This window comes from Halyomorpha halys, unplaced genomic scaffold (assembly GCF_000696795.3).
Source record: "Halyomorpha halys isolate HHAL.00 unplaced genomic scaffold, Hhal_1.1 Scaffold223.1, whole genome shotgun sequence".
Classification (NCBI taxonomy): Eukaryota; Metazoa; Arthropoda; class Insecta; order Hemiptera; family Pentatomidae; genus Halyomorpha; species Halyomorpha halys.
In genome coordinates, this window is record NW_027115445.1 from 205229 (window position 1) to 227951 (window position 22723).

The following is a 22723-nucleotide window of genomic DNA, read 5'->3' on the forward strand; positions in this document are numbered from 1 at the left end:
TTTTTGTTAAAGAGTGCAATAATGCATTTTGTTGATCTCTTGGCTGAATGTGAAATGGAGACGCTTGCCAAACCACACATGTTAATTAATACTGGGGAGTGGGCGTCTGATCCTTGGAGTTGCAAGGATATGTTGCTGGCCTCCACATTAATGCGCTTGCGTGCTCAAAAATGTATTCTGAGTATTTTCACCCGTAGAAATGTTCGTGCTAAAACATCTTTGAGTTCTATATTGATCAGTAGTGTTTATTTTATTTATTTATTTTATTTGTGTTATTTACTATGCTATATCTTCTTCATTTACGGTTATCTAGAAGTAATCAAGGAACTTAATTTAGTTAAATAATAAAATTAAACAATTGGAATATAATTCGGTAACAAATTCGCAACATTATATAAATTATGAACCCATTAGTTTTTTTGTGGAGTATTTGAAATTAATCTTTCCGTGAAGTTTCTACATTATTTGATGCTACGCACGTCATCTGCATGCCATTAACAGTATTTGTTGTTTTTAACAATAGCTACTTGACTTTAATTTTATATTTATTATCTGTCTCCTTTTTATATATAGTGTTAGGAAAACACTAAATTTAATATTCATAGGATTTTTAAAAAATTAGACTTTAGACTAAATGGAAATGTACTTCAAAGTTCTTACATTTTTAATAATATGTGTATACTATAAAATATTATATTTATTTCTTAAACATATTACAAGATATATTTTTAATTATCATACTTTTTCTTCTACCTAACTTATGAATGTGTTCGTCATTTATCAATCTACGAATCAATTTTTGAATATGGTCATTAATAGTTGTTTTTTCCAGGTAGTCTATTATAGCAACTACTACCACGGTTATGTAAGGTACAATATATTTTAACATGACCACTAAGCGTGTGACGTAAGCCGTTTAACTTCAGAGAAAACTCTAATTAAACGAACGGTATAGAAGAGATTATAACTCTAATGAGACTAATTCTTTTACTGCTTAAATGTCATTAAGACATAACCGACGGATACTATAAACAGTGGCGATTATACCAGAGCGAGAACGGGCACAATTAGGGAAGTTGCGATAGATATGGAAGAGGAGAGGAACAAGGGGGTCTCCTTGCGCAAGACCCAGCGAAAGGGAAACCCCTTCGAGATAGCATCATTTTTAAAATAATTATATCCGTTAACAAATTCATGCCACTAATTAAACATAACTCTCTTCCTACTTGCTAAATACGCCTTTCTCAAGCGTTCTGCCTTTTTACCATCCGTAAATTATTATAATAGAATTACATTGTGTACTGTTCGCGTTATGCTTTACTCGAGCTATTTTATGTTCCATTTTGTGATCGCTATCTCCTTCCTTCAGGGTTCATTATAGTTAGAAAGAAGAATTGGTCATAAACACCATAAAAGTATCACAAACTGAATATACAATCATTCAAATTCTACAATTGTAATTTTCTTTTAAAATTCTGTATTTTGTTCGTCCTTTTTTGTTAGTTTTCTGCAGGAAGAAGCGAGGAGTATTTGTAGAAGTCTGAATTATGAAACTATTGAATTAAATATAGTTAGGGGAGTATTTCACATGAACATCTTTTAATTTTAAATAGCTATTCCTAACAATTCGAAAGCAAAGATATTATTAGATTATTATTTTTTCTTTTATTATTCTGTAGAGTATCTCAGCGGTTACATTAGAACAGTAAGTCTAAAATTAACGAAGGAATAACAAATTTGTTTTAAGATATTTGGAACTAACTTTTATTTTAGGAATGTTCTAATATTCATACTGTAGTGTAGAGAGTTTTTTTTTTTTTTTATTTCTCAAAACCCATATTTGATTCTTATAACCTTTTAAAGATAAACGATTCAATTATTAATATTCCGACTTTATTTTTTGAGAAAATTGTTATGACTGCTAAGCGCATCTATTTATTTTTTTAAATGTCTGTCCGGTAATTGTTATTCAACTACATAAATAAAGCAATAAATGTTCATCATCCAGCGCAACTGTATATATGATAACTATTTAAGATATATGATAATTAAAAAGGCAACAGTAATTTCTTTGATAAAATATTTCGTTTTGTAATAATACATTAGAAGAACCGGTATTATATTTTATTGTTGTATCAAAAGTTATAACAACGGGTGTTGGGCTTATACATATGTACCTAATACTTCTATTCCCATGCTGTACAAAACTCGAAACGAATTTGGTAATTTATATTGTACTAACCGGATTGTAATATATTAACAGCAATATAAAGGCCCATTGTCTTGTGAAATCATGGACTATACTTTACAATTGTTGGAATGGTTTTGAATCGAAACGCATTATACCAATGCAAATTCTGATTAAATAATAATATTTTACTTTAATTTAAATATTTTCCTGGTCTTGATGTTTTGGAATAAACAATTTGCTAAATTATAATATAAATAAATAATTAATCTTATGGTTATAATTTTAAATAATACCCTAATTACACTTTTCGTATGGGAACCTGGTAATGACGCACATCAGGCTATTCCATATTTACTAGTGCATTTTTATTGAAACAATCTTTCCTTATAAACATTTTTTCAATAAAAAAGAGTAGGGTTCTAATGTTTGTCCATAATTAACTTTTGAAATACTGGATCGATTAAATGTTTTAAGATGCTTTATGCCTGAGATACTATTTATTAAAAAATATTTCTGATTCCATTAAACTATATTATAGGTAAAAACATGATGAGGCTTCGAGTAAGGTAGGTCAACATATTTTTATTAGGAAAAAGCAAATCATATTAATTTTTAACGTCATCTGAAACCCTCAAATACCATCTTTCAATGAAGTTAAAAATTAGAAGTTTTCAACTCGATTTATTTGATGTATATTTTTTTCTCTGGGTGTTCATTTTTCACATAATCGTTTGTAACTACTCTGCGTTTTATCTATATCCTGTGGTACTTCTATCGTTTGAAATCTGAATTTTACTACAACCGTTGGAATCCTAGTATAATAATCACGCCATTCACTCTTGATCCCCTTATACGGTCAAAATATTGGTTTCACATACTAAAAAACTTCTATATCCGGGTTTACAGTTTTGGTACTAAATTACAAAGAAAAGTGCAAGGATTTTTCAAAAACAATAAAATCACATGTAATTTAATAGTTTTTGGGAAAAAAATCTTTTACTTCTTTATAATCATGTTTATATACCCAATCTGTTATTTTTTTTTAAATTAATAATTCTATTGAAATTATACAATATTCTACACTTAAGAATAATAATTATTAAGGCTTCACGTATTCAATCATAACGTATTAAATAAATTTAAAAAGGTAAATTATTTTTTTAAAAATGTACAAAGTATTCTAAAGCATATAATATGTCTGAAATGTAATACGGCATAAATCTGTACTTAATCTTGCGAAGAGTATCGAAAGCCTTTTCTTCAAATATATTAGAAGTCTTTTTTATAAATATATATATTTTTCATCAGTTGTGTAGTCTATTGATATTGAATAGAATTTTTTACTCTGCTATATTTTATGGCTGATTTATTATTTTGAAATTTTGCAGTAATTTAAAAAAAAATTAAAACTATTGATTTATGAATAATTTTGAACAATTATTTGGCTCCTGTTTGATTGTAAACCACTATAATAACTCAATGACGTTGAAACATATCACAGACTGAAGGGGGAGATGGTAAATCTTGAAAACGGGGCAGAAATGGAGGGATAACCGATGGAAACACAATCGAGTTACAGGTAGAAGGGAAGCTGTTTGACTGCTAATGCTGCCAACCGATATCTCAGCCCTTCACTTCCACGGTAGCAGTCTCCACAGCTTCCATTATCACAGCTACTAATTAACTTTGATAAAGGAGCACTGGTACCCTTAAAGGCTTCGTTGTCGGTTCTTTTATTTATTTTTCTTCGTTTATCAATTTTTAATTGTCAGAACCGAAAAAAGGTTAAAAAAAAATAACAAACTACAGCATTTTATTTTTTAAGCTTTGACAAATGTTGAGTAAATAATATTATATGCAGATTAATATCATGACGCAACTAATACTAATTGTTTAAAAGTATTAAATCATGAAAGACAAAATATCCCAGTAATCCTGAATCATATTTTCAGAAATCATACTTTTAAATTCACTACTTTGAACATTAAATTTTCATGGAATTCCAGGAAACTCTGGTTATAAGAGGAACTTTGTACTCATGTAGACAAACGGTCTTAACTTCCAACTAATTACTGAAGACTCATTCATATGACTAAAATAAGGCCTACTTGGACTAACAGAGTTGAGCTTCGGGGCTCCACCAAACCATCTAATTCTCGTGTCCAATCCTTACAATCCAAAATCCTCAGTAAAAACCTTAATGCTTCTTACTTTGTCACAAATCAAGACATTCTTCAGGATCCATATGCCATTATCCATATCCATCCTTCCAATGCATCCATTATAAACAAACCCTCTAACCAACCAATCCACCTACTGGCTTCTCCTTCATTACCTGATAATCCTCCTATAAGTTTTAAAAGAAGATGGCCTCGAGATCTCCTCTAGAAATGTTATTAGAGTTCTATCAATGGGTAGATTATCCACATGTCTGTATCATGCCATTGTATAACTAACACCAATTTACTTATTTACACTGCATTTATTTTATATACACGTTTTGCCTCTTCGCAAATATAATTCGTCCCATGTATCTGTGCATGTTCAAAACATTTTTTTTTATTTTATTTTTTTTGTGGTATTCATTTTAAATTAATAGATTCCAATCAAAATGATCTAGGGAAATCATATGGACCATATTACACCCACTAATTTTTATTAAAAAACTACGTAACATTAAGTATTTTGTAACAGTTTTGTATTTATTTTAAGATATTTATAACGTTGAACTAAGCTATTATATAAAATAAATAAAAAAATTACAAATATTTTGCTGGATTTTAAAGTGCAAGATACCAAAGCCCAAAAAAAATTAAAATAAAAGAAAAAAATACTAGGGAAATCTTTTTATAATAATTTACTGTTGTTTCCTTGCGTTCTATAAATGACATTATACTTAGTTGAGTGACTGAGGTGACGCAGGTTGTATTTAGAGAAAAAGTATATAAAATTGTTATGAAAATGTTTATTGTTGTATAGTTTTATAATAAAAAATCGTGGGTGCAATATGGCCCATATGATTTACTCATTCATTCTAATTGATATGTATTAATTTTATTTTTTGTTACCTCATGGAACAAATGAATTCGATACCTTTAACCCTATGCGGCAAGAGTCAAACAAAATTGAATGAAGCTAAATAATATTTTTTTAGTAATTGGTAATTGGTTAATCATATGCGACCATATCATCCATATGCGACAAATGTAAAGTGAACTTTTTTTTTGGAACGCATTATTTTCTTAAGTTAATCTCTTATAAAGGGGATATGTTTTATGAGCAAAACAGAATTCGGCCAACTGACATTTATAGCAGTTGGGATAGCTTTATTTCCTTTGACGAGACCCGGGTTTCCTATCGCCTTTATTCTCGACCCGTGGAGACCCAAGGGTACGCTCCCCCCAACCTAAGTGGATATCGGGGGAGACGAGAAGAAAGCCAATTCGAGATCTGATTTGGGAAGAGAGTACTCACTTTGCTCCCCCCTTGGTCTAATGCTTTGGCTCTCTGTATATTGTTTGCCTGCCTTTTATTGTGTATAGGACCGATCTTATAATGTCTTACATATATCTTCAACCACAGTGGCTTTTAGTAGGGCCTCAGGCAATCCTACGCCCATATCTCCCAAACAATAGATCCTTAATGGGTAACATTGCACCCGAATATAAATCTCTTCTTGAGATAATCTCCATTGAAGTCCTTTCTTGAGGATGTATTAAGATAAACTGATCATTAATTGAAACTATTGGAACTTACTGGAAATGCATCCATTCTATACGATTTATTAGTTAGGGGAAATACTTGTGTACAAGATGTAGTATTGAATACCATAATTACATTGAAAATAAACCATGGGACTTCATTAACTGTGAATATTGACTACCAGTAACTACTGATATATCACATAATAATGAATAAAGTGCATCTTAATTATTTACTAAAAGGCATCTTAAATATTATTCATACCATAAGATTATATAAAGGTCCTAGAGATACATTTTTACTAATAAAAAATGTACGAAAAAAAAATTTATACAGGATTATCTGATTCCACTGAATTTATAAGAAAAAAACAAAATCTTGTATAAAATCAGTTGTTTACCTTATATGTGAACATTTTTGCACAATTATTTCGTTATTCTCACCATATTGATATTAAAACAATTTAACACCTCCAATATTTTTAATGAAAGCGTAACTAAATATGCCAAAAATGATCTAAGAAAGTGTTAACAGCAATCTATGCAAAGTGTAAAGTGTGCTGACCATATCACCACCTCCTTGCTTTCAAGTGCCATGAGGGGTATAGATTTTTAGTACATAAATTAGCAACATAACATAAATTACAATATCATTTCATTTATATTATGAGCTGCTTGCGTTATTTACGTCAGGTTTTTATCCATCTTTATGGTTTGTTTTTTCTATGATGATTTGATACTACATATATTTTATTATCATATTTTTTGGGAACAGGCCAAGTAATGACCACGCAAATATTATTTATTTTTTACTTCTTTCTTCCTTTTTCATATGCCTTTGAGAGGAAAGTACTTTACTTTCTTTAGTCCATTTATTGCCAATGTGTGTTTATCTAAGCTTTATTGTATTGGTGCGTTTTATAGATTATTCTCTCATTAAGCAATATTATCAGTCAATTGTAAGTTTTGAAAGTTGTTCTTTAAGTGTTTTAATGTAATCTCACTGGCTTCTCATAATGAATAATTTTTCTAAAATTTGTTTGATTATTCTGAAGGGATTTAATTCTTTTCAGGTATTCCTAAAATTTTAATTTTTCTTCAATTATAATTATATATTTCTATTTTTCATTTATAGGGAAACTTTTTTTTATTCAAGTTAATTTTGTGATGATTTTGGTTATGTTTAGAAAAAAAGAATCGTTTTCATTATAATTTTCTTTTCTATTTTCGATGTCGCGAAATTGGTTTGTGGGCCAGATGTGATTTTCCTTCCAATATAATAATGTTTTATATAATTTATTATTGTAATGTTATCAGGCTTAATTTTTTTTTCAAATAAATCAGTCATTTGGCAATTATTTTTCTTTAAAAATGTTAGGTTTGTGCTATCGTTCTAGTTATAAACTTGAATAAGCTACCCTAAAACATATCAGTACCTATAACAGTCATATTTGTAATGCATGCATTTAGGGTTCTATGAATTGTGGTTATTTACGTGGAATGAATTAAGGCTTTTCCAAACCAGTAATCCAATAAATCCAGGTTTAAAAAAAAAAAAAGAGATAACATTTTTCTTAAACAGCTGATTCAGATGTACTCTACTACAATCATACTACTAATTAAATGAGGTTTTTGATCGTAGAACTTAAAAAAACGAAAATATTTGCTATTTTAAAATATTTGTAAAACACAATGTTTTTCCTTCAAACAGAAGTCACTTAGCATAACTCAATATTAACCATAAGTCATTCTCTTGAAAATCAGATTTTCTAAATATCAACAATTTGTGAAATCAGCCATAAAAAATCCAGCGATGCCATCCATATCTTCTATCCAGAAAAAAATACAGATACCATGTTTTACTATCTAGCACCTGGAACACTGATGGTTAGTGGTTAAAACATCCGTGTTTATTGTTATTTCGGTTTAATCATGTAGCTGAGATTTAGGTACCTATTGTAGTATTCAATGTCTCTGAATGAAGTATATTGAACCAAATTTAGGTTTCTTTTTGTTTAGTTATTTTTTTTTTTAAATGAGTTTTACCTCCAGGGACAACATAAACGAACTGTGGTTGATCTTAGGGATTAACGTCTTAAAGTCCAAACAAAGGGTATTAAATAAAACATTTTAATGCTATAAATAGCTCCTCATCATATTTTTATTGACCACACGGTACGATCCTTGGTTTCATGTATGTTAGTGATTATTTCGGATCATACCAGAGAAAATCTCGGAATCGTGTTTCCTCCCTTACCGTTGGGTATAGGTGTTGTGGCCGTTTGGTACGTGCTCCTAAAGGATGCCAAGAGTACAATCGACAATACACACAGAGAAGATTCCTTGGGAAAGGATCCATTGTGCGGTGGGGCCTGGGCATGCGCACTGCTCCACCACGCCTCCATTGCTATCGGCTGCTAATTCAATTACCCCGTCACCCTTCCTTAGTGCCCCTGTATCCTGCTACTGCTATGACTGCTCCGTCCCATCAACATGTATTATCTCCTCTCTTTGATGCAATTACCGAACCCTCATCCTCCATGTTTAGACCAGTACAAAAGTTTGTTAGTTGTACCAGGAAATATTCGGTTATTTTGAACAATTTACTCATCAAAAATTTTTTTCATTGAACATTTTGGATACGTCCAGTTAATATATTTTATTTTAACTCTTATACCAATCAATGAGGCCGCACTCACATAATTACACCGCTGTATTTGTAAATGTTTTCAAATATTGATAGATACTGATCTAATATTGGAATAAATAAACACTTTCAGATTAATACAATGAATTCCGCCTAGGATTAATACGGGAGTGGATTAACTGTAGCATTGCCATTATGCAGTATATTTTATTCTCTAATCTATTCCTGCATATGCATGTTTATGAAGTTGTAACTTTATCCTAAAAAGATTAGTACAACTTTAATAAAAAAAGTTCTCTCCGAAATAAAAATGAGTGAACTGAAAAACTACTTACTTATCTTCCCTATTCAGCCAAAATTCACTAATTGCATACAAACTGAGTCAGTAATTTTTACCTAAGCAGGGAATATATATATTTATAACTTTAATTATGTATATAATTTTTTCCTATTAATTTAGAAATTTTAGAATAAATATGTGATCTGTGAATTCTGGCTATTTACATATTTCAGTATTTGTCAGTTAATTTGATTAGTACATTATGATTTTTTGTTTGTTTTAATTTTGTGAAAACATGTATGGACTTTTTTTTGTATTTTTTTTATCTTTGGTCTCAGAGTAGTATAATTCATAAATATTTAGTTTTTTGCCGCATAAATGCATTTTAAGGAGTTAGGATCTTTATTGCTTTATGGGAAACAGTTGTGTTAAGAAATTATCGGTGATTGAAATACTAATACTCGCAAAATCATAGAATTAATATAAAAAAACAAAAATCTTAAATGTTTTTGGTCTTTTGCTGGTATTTGTTTGCTAAAAATGGATCGGCCAACTGTGCCGAAGAAACGAAAAATGATTTCTCATTTTTCTATTAATTAAAATATGATTAAAATGAAGCAATTTAACTATACTGAAAAAGGGTTGAATAACTCCTTCAACTTTATTTAGTGTTTATTTGTCATAGTGCTTATTTACTATATTTTTTAGAAATTTAATAAAGTAAAATAAATAGTTACTTTTTTGGGAAAAACCTACTTCTACCATTTGTTTTTATTTTTTAACTATTATTTTCTGCAAGCAGATTTTAACAGCTTTGTAATTGTAAACTTCTTTATTGTTGGTTTCAAATGGATAGAAAGAAATTTTAAATTTGATGGATAAATTTGTAATTATTTCTAATACATGAAATAACATAAAAGTCCCATGTGACTATTTTTTATAATAAACCTTTCTTTAATTTTTTTTTATTGATAGGTTGCTAGTATGGGCTACTCTTATCTACATACAATAATAACGTATATTGTTATGATAAAGTAAAACGCAGTTAAATAATGTTTATTATTATTTATAATAGTTATAAAAAATGATAAAGAAACTTTTCTCTTATCTATGTGTTCGTTGTTTTTTCAGAACTAATTTGTACTCGAATTTTAAAATTCTATTTATATTGCTAAACGGACTTTTGTAAGTTGATGGCCCTATATCTTTAATTTTTTAAGGTACTTTGTTTTTGCCACTTCACTATATAAGACCCATCTTTGACTTGATTCATTGTTTATTTAAGTCGAATTTCGCCTTTTTTTCGGCGCTGAATAATATTTTCTAATAAAGATGAATTAAACTTCAACGGTATTTGAGGAAAAGCACCAGATATTGTTTTAAATAACTTTTAATAAGCACTCGCTAATTTTCTTGCATAATTGTCTACAATGGATTCAACCACATCCGGCTTTATTATCTATCTACTGCTAAATATCCGTTTTCAAGTAGTTGTTAGATGGTAATTTCAATTCTTTGAGCAACACATCAATATTCCAGTTCTATTACCAATTTTATTTGCAAAACAGTCGGATAAAATTATAACTAACAAATCTATTGCGACAGGATTTACATCAAAACAGTTAATGGAATAAATATTTTTTTAACAAGAAAAACATTTTTTTGTGAAATTTAATTCTGGCTATCTTGTACCCTGATATTTGTGAAGTAGAATTATGGTCAGTTAGGTCCAAGTAGATTATTTTTTAATTCAACCCATTTTCATCGTTTTGGGTTCTAGGAGCCATTTTCAAGAATTTAACTGCAATTGTTTCACTTATTTATAAATATAGTGAGAATTAAGTTTTTTACATATTTAATATCACCTTTAATTCATAAAATTTAAGATGATAGTTTAAATAGAATAATTTAAATAACCACACATTTACATATCTTTTTACCATTTTATTAACATTTACCAATTCAAATTTTTTTTTCAAATTTCCATTTTTATCCGCTACAAGTACCTGAGTGGGTAGCTTTACTACTGAAATGGAAATGTGGAATGTGGATAGCCCAGCTTGGGTATATTGTTTGTTATTAAATTATATAAACGATCTTTAACTCATCATTTTCGTAAAATGATTTCAATTGATTGTCTATTTCATGTATTTCATAGGCTAACCCTATTTGTACGTGGGTTGTCCCATAAACAAATAAATAAACTATTAATTGTTATAATCCTGAATACATCAAATAGATATAGACATTAGATTTGTTGTAATATATCAATAGATTAAAATAGAGTACATGTACAATGGAGGGAAATAAAATAAATACTAAATAAATGTAAATATCATAGATCTTAAACTCTATTTAAAAGCTCTAAAGAGTTCGGTGAAATTTGTGTAGGGATAACAAGTAATCGAAAAAAAGTTCTACTAACCGAATGTTTAAAATAAAAATAGTTTCTATTGTTTAGATAATTGAATTTTTATATAATAGCAAGTTTTTTTTATTTTTTAAAATTTTTTAAAGAACAAAAAATCTGATAATAATTTTAATTTAATTAGTATTATTTTAATTTCGAAACTCTGAGTAACAAACACACCTTTACGGGTTATATACTAAGCGCAGGCATGCAGTAATCTGTCCATCTTTCCAGTCAGTTAGTGGGTCGTTCAACTCTTCATTTATGTGCAGTCTGTGTGGTACCTGTCACGTAGGATGATCATGTCTAGACATTCCAAAATTTTAATGACTATAAGTCTTTTTTGTTCAATATTCCAAAAATGAACTTAACCTGTATATGCAATAAGAAACCTACAAACAGCTTCGGGAAAAAGTTTTACATAAGCTATGAAAATTATATTTTTAGGAATTTAAAAAATATATGCCCATAATGAAAAATAAAGTTGTGCATTCTATGATGTTTATCGAATTAATAAGATATGATATTTTAGTTAAGGTATGATCATTGTAATATGTCGCTCATCCACCTCGTTTTCAACCTCTCAGATATTATGGTCGTGTTCATTTCATAATTATGATAATAATAGGTTTATAATAGTTTAAAAGTTATAATAGGTTATTGTAATGGTTTATATTTTGTGGAGTTACGTTTGTAATACATATAAGATCTTACAGATAAGCTGGCGTGGGGTTTCAGTAAGTGTAGGTATTCAGTATCTGTCTTACTTTCAACTTGGAATGTTTCGTTGAAGTGGATATTTAATTTGGTTTAAAATAATAGCAGATTTATGTATAAAATAAAAGAGATTATCATGTTATTCATTGGATATGTTATTATATGGATAGTATTATATATTTATTATTTTTGACCAACTATATTTGAATTCTCATTCCATTGAATAGCTTATACGGCATATTTATTTTTTTTATTTTGCGTCCAACCAAAAATTATATGCACATACGAATACCTGAAAGTAAGTCAGGGAATTAGCTACCACATTACCGCCAGTATATCCTCAAAGGATACTTTATAATCAAGACTTCGAGTCATATTTGTGAAGTTAGTTAGATTTAAAATGTAAGGGTATCTAAAAATGAAATGTGCCTCAACAGATTGTGGCAAAATATTAAATAACAATCTAGACTTGTTACATTTGCCCAGATATTTTTTTAGAATTGAGGCCTGCTCCATTAAAAGAACCCAGCTCAGTCCAGCATAAATATTTGAATGACTTTAATATTGTGTTTTAGGGGTTTTTAAAATATAAAAAAAAATTTAAAAATATTTGTGAACGTTAATGACGATCACATTACTAAAGGTTTCCTTTCAATGCACATCTTTGTTTTCACTTTACAAAATTTTCATTTTGTAAACGCTACACATGATTTCTTTAGAGGACTATAGGAGAAGAGCATAAAGGAATGTTTATAAAACAAAACTTATGTTAAGAATCGATAGAGTTCTGGATTTTTAGGAATCTTTTAGCCAGGTTTGCCTCAGCAGTTCTAAATATGGAAAACATTAAAGTCATGCTCATAGAGAGCTACGAAAGTCTGCCAAGATTGGAAAATTAGATAAACTCACTGCTCTATTTTATTAAATTATAGGTTTTTGTTATTTTTTATGGAAAAAAAGGTATTTTCTTGTATTTCCTATGACATAGTACAAAACGATAATACCGAATTCCATTAAAAAAAAAAAAAAAAAAAAAAAATAGTAAAACAATAAATTAGTTAGGAGTGTTCTTTTAAAATATATAGAAATGGAGCTATACCATTTTTTCCCGAGTAAGTTTATTTCTGATAAAATAAATAAGAAAAAAAAATTTAATTTGTTTTTTATTCCCTAATTGGCACAAAGAAGGGTAATATTTTTAATAACAAGTCAGTTAATTTTTACTCTAGTAATTTTTATTTTTAATATAATAAATTCACTATACTTATTTCTAACGTATTTGTAAAAATATTTATTTCTCCTATTCATGTGATTTTCTGAAAACTCGGTTACTGTTTGTTTAGTTTGTCAGTATACTTACTTATTAATTTCTGTTCGGATCACGACATTTCTCTCGACTCTTTTCGAGGAAATCAAAGTATTTAGTGACAGGGTTTCAATGACAACGTTTCGGAAGGGCTGTTATATATTTATTGCCCGTGGCTAAGGTTGAGGAAATAAATTGAGCGGGCCTCAATATTAGGGATAGGACAGCAACATCTATAATGGAACGGCATGAGGACATTTCAATCTAATGTTGTCTTTAACATTAATAGCCCTATGAATGGTTGAGGGCTCTCTGGCCAATTTAACTCGATTTCTGCCCTTTATCGAACATTTACAAGGGATCTCTAGACCCTGTTTATATAGATTGTTCGTTTAGCAGTGTCTCTAACTTACAAAACTGAATATTCGTGATTAATCTGTAGTTAAAAGGTGGAAGTAATCATTTCCAAAATAATTTATAAATTACCTTAGATACCCAGTTTTTTTATTTTACCTATTATCATAGATTCATAAAACTTAACATTACAAACATTAATAGAATCTTAAGAAATGTTTCTCTAAATATGAAACGGACAGTAGCAACATATATACACATAGCAACAAAAATTAAAGAGATTTGAGATCCTTTTGTATTGTTCATAAAAGCTGTACAATAAAATCAGATTGTACTTTTATGTAACTTATTGATCTGACTAATTGATTGAAATTTTATTTCAAAAGCGATAATGCTTATGAAGTTGAAATAATTAATTTTGGTTATTAATTTTTTTTTGGGGGGGGGGATTACTTATTACAAAATAAGCCTCGTACAATATTTTAATCACACATATGTCTCCTAAACTCCATCAGTGTGAAGCTACTAAAACAAAGTGTAGACAGGGTTATAAAGCAAACTGCAAGATGAGTACAGTATGGATATGATATAAAGTGTGTTGTAATCCACACTGGACCAGGTTGATGGAAAAAAAAATCGAAGTGTGGAGACACACCTTTAGGACTGGAATTCTATCCACAATAATATTATTTTATTAATTAAGATGAAATTTACAAAATATATTACTTGAACATTTACTGCTTAACCATTAGTTCATTTTTAAAACTGCTTTAGTTCATATTTATTATATATTAGTTTTTCTTTTTACTTTTAATTTTTTATTTTATTTAATTTTTTTTTTTAGATACCTATTTATATAATCAACCAACTTGAATATAATATTAGCGTTTCGTTCATTTATTTATTTTTTCGATTGCATGAAGTAAGACAACTTTTTAAAACGAGACTTGCTCCTTCTATGAGGCCTACTAATGCAATTACTTTAGTATATTAAACATTACTATGATATTAAATTCACGGTTTAAAGTTCTCAAACTGAGAAAATAATAACATTCATTTCTTAGAAGTAAACTTCATTTCCTTTCCTAGTTACTTCAGGTCATTATTCAAGTATGAGCCGTACCGTTCAGGTCGGAAGTAGAAAAAACAAAAAAAAAAACCTTTTGATAAAACCACATAATGTTCTCTGGAGTCTCTTTGTTTCGAAGAGATCGATTATAGTTGCGATTGACTTTCATCTACCTCGTTGGGACCCTCAATTTTCACGATGAGTTCTAATGAGGTAAGCTTGTTCATCCATGCCAGAAAGAACAGATTTGACGATATGATACATCTATCATATCAAAATTTATTTATCGATTAGCAAAATCTATTTATTTTTCTGATTTTGTTGGTAATATTCAAGAGGTGAACAGAAATATACAATTCTTTGTACACTACAAATACAATTATTATTGAAGTGATCATTGTACACTATGACTTACTATTCCAGTAATGTTGAATACAATTATTTTTCATGAATCTATCGTTTTCTAATCATGTTGATCAAAACTATTTTATTCACTTATTTTGATTGAATTATCGTATTAATCCTTATAATTTTACTAAAGGAATGAAAGAAGAGGAGAGAGGATGCGGCGGTGGAGGCGGACTTACCAAGAAGCAGAGGAAAGCGAGAACAGCCTTCACCGACCACCAGCTCCAGACGCTAGAGAAGTCCTTCGAAAGGCAGAAGTATCTTTCTGTACAAGACAGGATGGAACTGGCAGCGAAGCTCAGCCTATCAGACACCCAAGTCAAGACCTGGTACCAGAACAGGAGGTGAGCCTTAATTTTATAAAATAATTCGATAACAATTAACGAACAATGGATAGTAATCAAACTGAAAAAAATAGATTTAATGTTAAATACCAATAAACATTCAATAATTACAACTATATATCTAGTAATCAGTAAAATTATAAAGAAAATTCAATTAAAACTAAATTAAAGAACTACTATTTTTCTTTTTTTTTCTTATATTCTGTATTTATTCTAGGACAGGCTCCTTTATAATGATTGACAGACATTGAAGATGTGCTTTAATGATTTAGAGTATAATAAATAAATTTGATATATAATGGAATAATAAAATATATCTAATAATAATATTTAAAGATTATTAGTTAACCGTATGTGCTAATAATAGGAATATGGTAAAGAAAGGTTCATAAACAAATAGTAAAAAAAACTACAACGTTTCGCCCTTAATTTCAGGGTTTGATCAGCGCTGAGTTCTGGAGAGTAAATATTTGTAGGAAAAAATGAGACAATAATCAATAAAAATAAAAAAAGTAAATGATGTTAATATAAGTATAAATTTTCAATAAATACTGTAGGTATCCAATAATATTTTGCATAAATGTAAAAAAAAAATAACATAGAAACATCGTAAATTTTGTTCAATATTTTCTTAATCAGTTCCTAAAATATTTTGAGTGGAAGGTTGTACTTTTTCTGGAGAGTGGTACTCAAGTAAAAATAATGTAGCATTAACTCAATTTTGCAAATTTGTGGATCGATTCCTTTTCAATGAATGTTCCCCAATTGTTTTAGTATCAAATTGTTGTTTGATATTACATGTATAATATAACGCTCTTTTATATAAAACTAATTAAAGTAGAAAGGGTTGCTAATACATAAGTTACTGTTTAATCTTGTCAATGAGAAATTTAACTTAAAAGATTTTTTCCAAAGATTTATTACGGAGGGGGGTAGAGGAGAGTCCTGTATTATCCTTAAAAATTAATATATTCTAAACAAAAAAATCCTGGTTTTTATAATATTTGATTCGAAAGAAAAATGAACGAAGTTCGTTAACCATTCCGTTTGCTATAGTTCAGGTAGGATAGACCGTGTTTAGAATATGATTATATACATACTTTAATTTGTTCCGTTACTCAGGTAAATGCTGATTTATTTTAGTAACAAAAACATTTTTTATAATTTTTCAAGAAGATAATTATTATAGAATACAAACATATCAAAATTTTTAGTTAAAAAATTAATGCCAAATTTCAAAAGTACTTTAGGACGTCAGGAGAGCCTCATTATATGCAAGAGACTTCAACGGTTGGTTAGGTGACTAGTGATTTTTTTTTATAACTCTTCTCGACTGAACTTTGTAATTTTATTTCTATTGCATAATTGTTAGTATTCGAAGTTTAAAACTCTGTTTCACAAGATAGTACTCAGATAAATACAAATTATATAGTTTTTTAATGGTTCAAGTCCTCCACTGAGGACATGGCCACCCCTAGCGGGAACGTCAAGATTCATTTCTCGGGGCCGCTGTGAAATAAGTTTTGACCGACCCAGACGGGATTCAAACCCATAACCTTCTAAACTAAGCGCTCTAGGACTCGCCCCAGCTCGCTCAGCTATCAGGTCCTACTTTTCTTTTACTTGATTATATTTTAATAAAATTGCTAATATTAAATATGATATATTTACAATATTGAAAATACTGCAAGATTAATTTTTTGTCTCAAAGGAATTCGAAAAACTTGTATTGGTTTGTTCATTTCGTATTATTCTTATTATCATTCTGTACAGTCAACAACCTGCAAGTAAATCTCCACCAATATCCTTCTATCTAGTGGTATTCCTTGTTAACTTGACTGGAGCTTCGCTATTATCCTCTCAAATTACAGAACGTTTGAGATCCGAAGCGGAAGAAATCTGTAGCATCTGCTCAACGATGTAACGGACTTCCGAATTGGGCATATTATACAAATGATGAGGAGCATTGTGGCTTGTTTTGTTGTGGCCAGGAAGAAGCTAACTATGTATAAATTGTAGAGTCCAATGAAATAACTGTGTTCACCCGGCTCAATAGACTGTGTAACCCTTCCCTCTTTACTGTCCGCTTTCCATTTATATGCTCTTTGCTCTTATTTTTAACTTTGTATACACATGTATGTATACATATGTGGATAGTACGCAATGTTATAAGCAAAATAATTGCTATAAACCCTTTAACTAATTGTTTATCTTGGAAATGGATAAGTTTTGGAGAAACGTTGTTTTAATAAATGTTTGTTGACAGACTATAAAAGAGAGGGAATTTAAATTTGTATAAAGATCAGAATTTAGGAGGAAAAAAAATTTAATGTAATACTAAATATTGTTTTGTTTTTTTTAAAATTAAATATCGGGACCTATTGAAGATTTTTTTTATTCGATTAAGAAGAACTTCAAATACAAAAATAATGTAACGTATACAAATTTGACCTTATTTTTTATCAGTCCATCAACTCTTTGAACTATCTGTCCTTTAGCTCACAATACCAAACAAAAGAAAAAAACCATAACATAAAAATGGCCTATTAAATTAAAATCGCAAGAAATAAAGAGAGAAAGCGTGACGGTGGCTAACAAGCTTTCAAAACGAAATTACAACTAAATGATTCCTCGTCGCTAATAAAATATATTTTCAATACCGGACGTGTGGAGCGCTGTGATCACGTGCCAGGTGGAAAAACCAGCCGAACAAAGCCGACATTTCACGGTAATAGCCGAACGTCGGGGGCCGATTGAACCGCCCAGTCTTCGATACGGGCCTCTTTTTGTTATGAGTCGGTAGTGCTCTATATGTTTAACAATAGAAAAAAAATTAACAAAAAAAAAAGTGAAAAAATTATAAAATTAGGTGTTTAATGCTTTCATTTCTCAATTATGTTAGTTATTTTGGTCCTCGTTTGTTCAGAACGTAACACTATTCTTTTTATTTTAGTGATTTTCTCTTAATTATAAATTTACATTCTAACTTAAAGTTGTATTCGATATAAAAATGCAGTTCATGTTATATAATCACGTTATAGAACATGTGTATTTTCAGAAAAAATAGAAAATCCGAAATAAAATTCCATTCATCTCGTAAAGTTTAATTCCTGATTTTACACTACAAAAAATAATGTTGGGATTTTATTGTTTCAATCTGAATCAACCCTCATTTAGGCAGACAAAGATATGCTAATTAACCCTCATACTTCCACATTTATACCACTATATTTTTAACACCGTCTTTTTTATAAATTATCTTCCAAATTTATTTGACTTAGCTAGATTAAATTAGGATAGATAAAATTTAAAGGATTGTAAAAATATTTTGATCTACATTCTGGCATTGATTCATCTACATTTGTAATTTATGACCTCTATCGGGATAATTTCGAAATCATTCATTAATTTTTTTTTATATATTTTTGCTAATACTATTAGAATTATCTAGTTAAATTGCAGAAACGCAGATTATTTGAATGGTTTTCCTGAAAATATTTTGTTTTTGAGATATCAAATAAATGTTTTGAATAAAGATTAATTGAAATTTACAACTGATAATTTATATTCACACAAGAACGAATTGACTTCCTGGAACATGTTATAACAAAAAATATCAGACGGTAATATAAATTACGGATATTACCAGCATTGGGTTTTTGTACCCATATGGTCTTTGGAACGCATGGACGAAGGTTTCATTACCCGCTGACCGACGACGCAGACCACCCACCCTTGCAGATACGATAGACCGCAGACATGGAAACCGCAAGAGAGGAAGGCAAGAATTATCCCAATCCACTCTAATTGTTGACTGTTTAGCCGGGAGATGTTTAACGGAAGCCGCAACCGCCTCTTTCAATGCCGTTTCCATTGTTTGTTTCAATTTCAGCCGCAATTACACTATCAAGTCATCCGTGATGTGCGCGGGATATTGGCCGTGCGGTCGATTTTTTGTTTTAATTTTCAGTAATCGATAATAGTGGGTATACGGAGTTTAGATTGTTAATCCGTATTTATAAATAAATAAAAAAATAGTAAAGATATTTCACCTTTTAAAATTTTATATTGGCGCAGATGGGTTACTACATCATGCTTGATATTTATTCCAAAAATTATGAGTTCAAATTAAGTGTTTATTTTATAGAGTATTTATCTCCAACTAAATCAGTAGATAATTTTACAATTACTATATGTTAAGATTTCTTCCTTATGTAATACAATACTGAATAGCTTATTATTCTCGAACTTTTATAACTTGAGTGAATCTGAGGAAATGAAGAACAATTATGAAATGAGTAAATCTAGTGTTTAACACGAAGTAAGCCTGTAATCTGTAAGTCAAATGACTTAAATTTCCATTATGTTTTTAGAGGTCCTTTTATTCCAGGGACATTTTTCTTTTTTTTTTTTGGCTTATACAATACGATTCCTGTAGTGATTCTTTTAAAAAGAACACTACATAATAGTGCATCATATTCAATTTTCGGTCGATTTAGAAATCAATGGAAAATTGAATTGTTTAGAAAGCTTTTGTTTCAGAGTCATCTTTTGTAAATTAATATATTCCTACTAACACCTTTATTGTGGTTTATTTATTATTATTAAATATGAATCAAAATTATATGAATGAAAAAACATCTTACTTTATATAAGTTTAACAGTAATATATATTTTTTTAAAAATGAATCTTTTATTTGATATTGATTAATGTATTTTAGAGGTATAAGCCCCAAGAAAAAAATATTAAATATTTTTAATATTTAAATTATTATAATTGTTATGAATAAAGATATTTCTTATATTATTATTATATTACATAGTATAATATTATTATATTACATAGTATTAAATAATGCTTTTCACGAAATCATTGTGATTGATATTTAATAATTAAAATATTCCTTTTTTTTAATTTAATGTTCGGTTTGTCTTTTTTTTGCAGAGACTAAAGGATTAGATTTTTTATTAAAATGAGATGTCAGATAGTTGTTTCCAGAAAAATATTTCTAACCCTATCTTTAGGGTACTTCCTATTTAAATGTTTAAGGAATTTTTAAGTAGACATTTGATATAAACTTTTAATCTTTTCGTGACCCAATATAGATAGAGAAATAAAGATAATTATTTCTAATGCACAATTATACAGACAGTGAGATCGGTAAAAAGAGAAAGGAGAAGAGATACAGAAGGCTATTAAGCGGCGACAGATTCTATCGGTCAGTGGCTAATTCGGTTCCATTATAGAAAGCCTATTGATCTTATATAGGCTATTGTGCTCTATCTGGCGCCCCTCCCTTCATTACATATAACTATTTACATTTTTTGTTTTATCCATTCTTCTTCCTCTTCTTCTCCTCTCGAGGCATTCTTCGGTAATCTGTTCGTCGGCTACCTGGTCCCCTTTGAGAACTAATAGCTTATTCCCGCTCAATAGTCCTCCACCTCTGAGAGGACAATGATGGGGAATTAATAAACAGCTGAGTTTTCCCTTTTCTTCGCCTTAACCTTATTTAATACGGCAAAGGGTGGGTCATTATTTACAGGGGACTATAATGGGACGAAGGCTAATCGAAGTGTGTCACACGATCTATCATCGCCCTCGCTGCCGGCTGTCCTGTCGATGTGGGCTAAATGTCTGTGGGAAGTGTTACACTACAACGTGTTCGGGAACTGTAATACTAATAGACATTATTTTGGGCTTCGTATCATAATTATATTAGGGATTTGTAATCTGGCAATATTCAGTAATAATCAAGGAAGTCATTACGGGTTGTGAAGCAGGAAAGTGTATTGCGTTTTTCACAACCCTAATGAAAGAGGCACTTTAGAGGAAATTTAAATGGTTTCACCACCAAATATCGCATCCTGTCCTTATGGGTCAGAATAAATTGTAAGACATTACGTGTTAAAGAAAAATTCCTCAAGGTGTTTATATGAAACAAAGCTCATAATATTCGTTCTTACAAAAGTGAACATAATTCCAAAGGAGCAAATACTTCAACAATATTGCTAACAATAGTCCGATTTTGATTTTTTAAAAGGAAATTAAAACATATCTGTATACAGAACAACACACAAAAGAAATGAGCATTATTTGAGTTCTGCGTAAATTTTGTTTAATTTTCATCATGAGTTTCATATATGATATAATTTATTAAAACTGTACCACTACAACCCATGAAGAGGTGTAGTACTTTGTAAGGAAGCATTGCTACTAGACCAACGGTTGTGCAAGGAGGAGATTTGGTTGAATCACAGTCGATCGTCAAATTTTAACCCAATTAAGGGTACTCTTAACCTACAGTGAAACAGAAAATAATTATCTGCAAAAGCCGGAGTCGAACACGGGTCCCTGGATTTAGTCGCACATAGCCTTACCACTGATCTACTCGCTCCTACAATATAATAAATAATTACGTTAATTTAAACGTTCTAAACAAATGATATTGATTCATTTCATTACGAAATAATTATGTCACTGAAGATAGATATTTAATGATGTACATCACTAGTCTTCGCGAACTATTATTTTAAATAGATTTTTTTTTAAATAGACATTTATTGAACCTTTCATGTTTTTATTTTTCTATCTGCTGTACCAATTAAATTGTGGCATTCACTTTCTAGGATTTTTATCTTTAAATACGTTCTATTACAGTTCGTGGACTTTCTCTTGACAAAAAATTAACTTTCTACAATCACTATTATAAACTTCTAAAGCCTGTTGAGTTTCTTTTACTCCATTCACTATTTTGCTGTACTATTGTACTGTAGGTGTATATGTTTATTTTCCAGATTCGGTATAAAATAGTTTTATTGTGCGAAGTAAAATATTTTAAAACTTTTTTTTTTTTAATATTTATTTTTTGCTATTTACAACTGTACATTATGATACATTTAGTAAATCTGATCTAAGTTAAATTGGAGTGTTACTGGCGTGTAGAGAAACTACCCATTGGTAGCACTCTAATGACATTTTACATTAGCTGGTCTCGTGGCCATCTTCTTTTCAGGCGCCTCAGAGGATTGTCAGGAATGGAAGAGGATGCAAAATTAGAAACTAGGGTGTTTGAGTGGTTAGAGAGAGAGAGAGAAATACTTTATTTATCTATGCTGCCTAAATACATTAGGTTGCTATCTCACACAGCACACTTATCAATCCGTAATCGGACATATATAAATTACACATACATGGTATAATCAGAGAAAAAAGGAGATACAATAATAAGATATAATATAATAAAACACTTAAATGGATAAATAAGTTTAAAAAATTATAATGGAAGGAGTGAT

At 29.6% G+C, this 22723-nt stretch overlaps 1 protein-coding gene across 1 annotated transcript in view; it reads left to right on the forward strand.

Annotated features, from left to right (window-relative positions):
• The window catches only part of LOC106679812 (homeobox protein B-H1), a 43462-nt gene that overhangs the window by 13836 nt on the left and 6903 nt on the right, over nt 1-22723 (forward strand). Inside the window, exon 2 of the mRNA XM_014419163.3 lies at nt 15217-15427. Coding sequence (XP_014274649.1) covers nt 15217-15427 — 211 coding nt within the window. The remainder of the gene's footprint in view (nt 1-15216; nt 15428-22723) is intronic.